General features: G+C 36.1%; 1 protein-coding gene across 1 annotated transcript; it reads left to right on the forward strand.

Annotated features, from left to right (window-relative positions):
* Positions 1 to 869: 869 nt before the first annotated feature.
* Positions 870 to 5,717, forward strand: LOC123546412 (uncharacterized). The gene is made up of 4 exons (XM_053550754.1): positions 870 to 1,019; positions 2,121 to 2,948; positions 3,883 to 4,842; positions 5,476 to 5,717. Exons 2-4 carry the CDS (start codon positions 2,195 to 2,197, stop codon positions 5,679 to 5,681), a joined length of 1,920 nt encoding a protein of 639 aa, XP_053406729.1. The 5' UTR covers positions 870 to 1,019; positions 2,121 to 2,194; the 3' UTR covers positions 5,682 to 5,717.

Below are 5,717 nucleotides of genomic sequence, written 5' to 3' on the forward strand. Positions count from 1 at the left end.
GTTCCGCCTTCCGGTCGATATTCGCAGTTTAATTACAATTACACATATACAATTTACAATATTGGCAATAAATGGAAGCAAGTACACGACGTATCCTTTTTATCTTATTTAATGCGGTACATGGATAAAGTTATTTTCTACCGTTTTCTACGGTGTTCCAATAGAGCCATCCTACTGTCGACACTACGATAACACAATGCGACATCACACAAAACGATGCGAGAACACAGTGTAATAGCACGGCAAATCCGGTCACAGTATCATATACATTGAATGTATAGGATACTGTGACTGGATATTTGGTCATCGATTTTTTTTCCATTTGACTAACATATAAAAAGTATATTTGTGTGAAAAAAAGGGATTTTTTGTATTAAACAAAAAATATACACTGGACCCGTGCCTGTGCATGAGGGACCCAAAATGCCAGATACCAGTGCTTAGAGTCTTATATGGTACACCTAGACAGACTGCACATGGAGGTTCAAACCATGTTTATTGGTGACATCTCTTATTACTTCAGGATACTACACATACCACCTGATACCTTTATACTGGTGCGGTAGTCTCTATTGGAGGCAGCCCTAACTGAACACCATAGTTTTCAGGGACATTAAGGCGGCCGTATTAGGCCCTTCTGCGCACGTTAATTAACCGGAAAGCGAAACAAAAGAATCCGTCGTGATGTCGTGTGGCGCCCTCCCCGACACGAGAACACGACAAAATAGGGCAGCGCCAACACAATAAACTGTCGTGTTGTCGTTTTGGCGAGGGTACCAACAAGACATCACGACCTGGCAGAAACGAGTCACCTTAATAACCAAATGATAAACGTATTAAGGCCAGATCATCTGGATACACTCTTCAGTATCAACAAAAATTCTTAACCTTCAATATGTTATCTTGTTGAACGTCCTCAAGCTTGTTAATATATCTATATCTCAGTAGCTTGAATAATAAACGTAGACGATGTGGAGAAAGACATGTTGCATTCAAGGTTAACTAGAGTGACAAAAACGGTAAGCTATTTTATATCTAGCGTTTCTAACCTTTTAAGATGTGAAAAGTAAATAGGTATAATTATTATATTAAAATCATAAGAACGCAGTGAACGAAGCGTGTTATTTCGTTGTTATATTTTCGTCTCCGCTTGATCTATTCATTTTCATGCCGCCCTTTTAAATTCACTTTTATTCATCTAAAACATATCTCAAACGGTGTTCCTGATGGGCACGTTGTGTTAATATTTAAAGATGTAACAAATGCTTAACTGAATTAATTATATACCGGTATAGCACAATATAAATCAAGTCGATCCAATATAGGTTTGTACTTGTAATAATCAATACGTTTCGTAAAAAGTCCAATTGTATACATGTATTTACTTAATATCTAGACAAAGATGAGACAAAAATAAAAAAGAGATGATTTTATATGATCCAAGACAAGAGTTATTGGTCTTGCAATATGTATTTTCTCCTTTATCTTTTCATCAACGTATCACATTTCGTTGAATTTCCTCCACTTGCTGAAACGTTATATTGATACGTCGAAGAGAAAAGATGATACATTTATGATTATGGTTCTTGTGCTGCCTACTGTTGTCATTTTATGGTCATTACAAAGTCAAAGTAATTGCATTTACTGTTCTCAGATATGAGAAAACAAACAGGAATTCCATGATTACTGCTTGAACGCAGATCAAGTTCAAAACTATTGTTACATGGGTTTTTAATGTGATTAACGTTATTAACACTCTAGAGGCCACGTTTTCTATTTTGATCATCATAAAACTTTGTCAGAATGTTAGTTGCCATGAAATCTAGGACACGTTAAAAATTGAGTCAAATGAGGTCTTTAACTAGGTCACTAAAAATCTAAATAATATATTCGTGACTGAAAAGTGTTGGCTCTAGTTCAAGTTCTTTTCGTTTACCGCTTTCACAATCTGCCGATGTATTGAATTATATCTAATTCTCTTCAGTGAAGGCATAGTTATTGTCAAACATTTCAAAACATTTGAAAAAGTCAATTCATGATATTGCAATAAATTATACAGCGTACATAATTATCATTAAAAGGAGTGATTGACTTGTATTATCACATTTACATTTCTTCAGGTAAGCCATATAATGTTGTAAACTATGAAGAATAGGAAGTTTACAAATACAGAAGTAGAAAAGGGATTCACAAAATGGCAGATTCTGTATCACTTCACATAACTGACGAGGAGAAGGAAAAAGCCAATAGCGAATTAGAAACTGCTCGTCAACTGTTTCCCGATGTAAACATCAGTGTGGTAGGGTCTGAAATTAACTTAACGGGCGATGTTTACGATCGCATTTTCAAATGTAAGAAGTGGTTTGAAGTTAAAATAGGACAACAAAAACGACGTAGACGTAGTGTGCAAACAGCAGATAGGTATGATGAAACACGTAGTGAGCAAACAGCAGATAGGTATGATGAAACACGTAGGTTGCAAACTGCAGATAGGTATGATGAAGAAGATCCTTACTTTACATTACGGCGACATGAATACTCCAAGTATGTCACTTATGAGAAAATAAGCGTTGTTGTAGTTGAGGCGGATTTATTAGATTTTGATGGGAAAATCGATTGCTTTGTAGATACAACAAACAACAAACTAGAACATCATAGCCAAGTATCTAAGCTCCTCAAACAGGCAGGCGGTGAGCCATATGAAACTGCTTGTGAGCAAGTTAGACTGGAAGCATCTAATTTAAAAACAACACAATGTGTAGCGACGATGGCTGGCAATATGAGAACAAAACATATCATCCATGCATTGTGTCCTGTTCAAGCAGATTATGGTTTAATATATTCAAAGAAAGAAATGGAGAATGACATATTTTCAACTGTATTCAACTGCTTAAAAATGGCAGAGGATCTGCAATGCCAAACTATTGCCTTCTCCTTTCTGTGTACAGGTATGCTTTTTCTTTCGTTCTTTTTAGACAGAAATTTGTTAAATATGTTTAACTATTATTGCTGTAAATTAATAATTATTCAAAATATTCATTTTCACCATTCGAGTGTGGTGTCAATTTGAAATATGACTCGTAGATTGATTTCGTTAGTTTGAAGATCTTTGAGCAGCCTGATCTCAGGCGTGTAAGAAGGGCAGGTATTGCTGATGTGAATTCACTAACATGTGGAGATTTGGGGATACTAATGTTCCCAGTGGGACCAGGTGAAAGTCTCCGACGATTTTTTATTTGAAATTTTAAGATATATTTTCTGTTCCATATCTATAACCATAAAAACAAAACGCAAAACTAGGACGAAAGTCTCACTTTACAAAACTTTTGGGCAGTTTTTGTAACTTTCACAACTTTTAGCCATATATGGGTTTGTTTTTACAACTACCCCAAGATATAGATAATCACATACATACTGTTTGTGCCATCACCGTAAAACCTCTGTATGAGTTCACCTACATCCAGGTGTCCTGCTTGACCAGTGGTAGTTTTTTCACTATCGCTAAGTCATTGAGTACCATTTGAAAGTATCTTTTGAGTGTGCTGCATTAGAATCCTTTGTTCTTGAGATCAAATTTGAAAATGTTATCCATTTGCACATAACAATGCAGTATAATTATATAAAAGTTAAGTGCGAGGGCGCAAGTTATAACTTTGACCCAGTTGGTACAACATGTATGAATGCATTACAAAGTAAAGTACAAACTGATAGAAATGTAAGATAATTATTAGTTAACGACTTCAATGAAAATGAAACAAAGAACAGAAAATTAACAAAATAAATCTCCAAAAATTGACAGATTCACTTGCGTAGCTGCGTATAGGTGGCCGATTCATATTGCATAACAAAATAATAACACTACAATATAAAATTCTATTTAAGGACATGGACAGCTCGACATAAAGGTTTGCAGCCAGCAATATGCATATGCAGTTTTGGAATTTAGCCGCCTAAGGAAAAATCTATTTGTTGTCGACGCCATTTACTTTATTGATAAAGACCAAACAAAGGTAGACAATGTGAAGGAAGTGTTTAGGCAGATTCTTCCAGAAAAGGAACTACAATTATTAGAAGTACCTAGACAAGATTACAGCAACTACTCCATGTCACGTGATCAACCGTCAGGCGATGGGGTATCTGAAATTCTCGAACAGAGCTTGCATGTAGAAGACTTTTATACAGAAATCAGCGATGCAGTTGATGGACAAAGAACGCTGCAACGAAGAAAACATGAAGATCATGAAGACAACATTGAAACTGAACACACAAACACAGTACTGGAAGAAGAAAATAATGGCGAAGGGATTCCGGAAGATGCTGTGGACGAAAATGGCGGATACGAAATTCCTGTAACAAACAGAGACCCAGATACACATGCAGGGGACGCCAACGCAGAAAGAATCCAGCACGAACATGTGTACGAAAAATTAAACAGTCGTGAGAAAATGCCAGAATTTCGTAGAAGAGTAGGAGAAAGTGATCTGGTTATTGAGAAGTGTGATATAAGAAACTCGACGACGGTAGCAATAGTGTGTCCAGAAACCGATGGAGCAGAACGTGGTGGTTTGCTTGCCGCCTCTATTAAATGTACTTTCAGACAATCATTTGACCCAAAGAAATTGAGTAAATTACAGAAGAATGCCATAGCAACCACAGAATATACGACGGAGACTGGAGATACACAGTATATTTTGCATGTAAGGACTCCAGCATGGAAGGCAGGTACAAATGAAAAAGAGTTTGAGAACAGGTTGAAAGCGGCGATGGAAATGATTTTCAGTAAATTGAAACGACACAAGAAGAGAAATATTCGAAGCATTGCTATTCCGTTATTAGGAATTGGTAAGCCTTTACATTTTAAATAATTAAATGTCTCTGTTACGTTTTCTTAATTAAATAAGCAATCAAAATCTAATATTAAAAGAAACCTGCTGCGCACTTCCACTTGTTTCGTGATACATATACTTTCTTATTTGCGTCAGGCACTGTCTTCCAGATTTTGGCTAAAAAGATCTTTCTTTAAAACTGATCTTTGGTCATAATATGAACATCAGAACAAGAGTTTATGTTTCTAAACTATCTTAAAATGTCAAATCAAGAAGAAGAAAAAACATGCCCGATTTGGGAATCGAAGCGAGGTCGCCGCGGCAATAAACATTTTCTCGCGGTCTTGACCCATACATCATAGAGGAATACGCACTGACCACTTGTTAAATATAAAGCTTTAGTTATTATTAAGGCAGTTTACCTCCGGTACCACATTACAAACGTTTCTCAATTTCGAATGGAAAAAAAAATAGCAAAAACAACGACATTCTTGCGTTTCCATAACTGATAATCTGTTACTAACTAAGATTCGAGGCCTTCTTAAGAAATATAGCAATAATAATTTTCTGATATCTAGTTTCTCTCTCTTTTTGTTGTCATACGATCTGGAGGTCAGTACCTGCATGTCTACCAACTGCATCATTTCAGATTCTGTCGAGAATGACGACATTGTTGGAAAATGTTGTAAATGGCAGATTGAGAAGATCGTGGAAATCTTACAACGCAAAGAGGAAATAGCACATTTACAAGAAGTGCAACTCATCAATAGATGCGAGACAATCAGAAACACATTAATCACTGAAATAAAAACATTTCTTCCAAGGGAACTTTCAGCATCAACACTGAGTAGATGAAATGTTCATTATTCAGCTTATGGATCCGTGTCTAAT

Source organism: Mercenaria mercenaria, chromosome 9 (assembly GCF_021730395.1).
Source record: "Mercenaria mercenaria strain notata chromosome 9, MADL_Memer_1, whole genome shotgun sequence".
Taxonomy (NCBI): domain Eukaryota; kingdom Metazoa; phylum Mollusca; class Bivalvia; order Venerida; family Veneridae; genus Mercenaria; species Mercenaria mercenaria.

Coding starts and splice junctions, on each gene's coding strand:
- LOC123546412 (XM_053550754.1), top strand. CDS start 2,195: ATGGCAGATTCTGTATCACTTCACATAACTGACGAGGAGAAGGAAAAA. Junction 2,949..3,882: donor CTTCTCCTTTCTGTGTACAG/GTATGCTTTTTC, acceptor ATTCTATTTAAG/GACATGGACAGCTCGACATA. Junction 4,843..5,475: donor TATTCCGTTATTAGGAATTG/GTAAGCCTTTAC, acceptor GCATCATTTCAG/ATTCTGTCGAGAATGACGAC.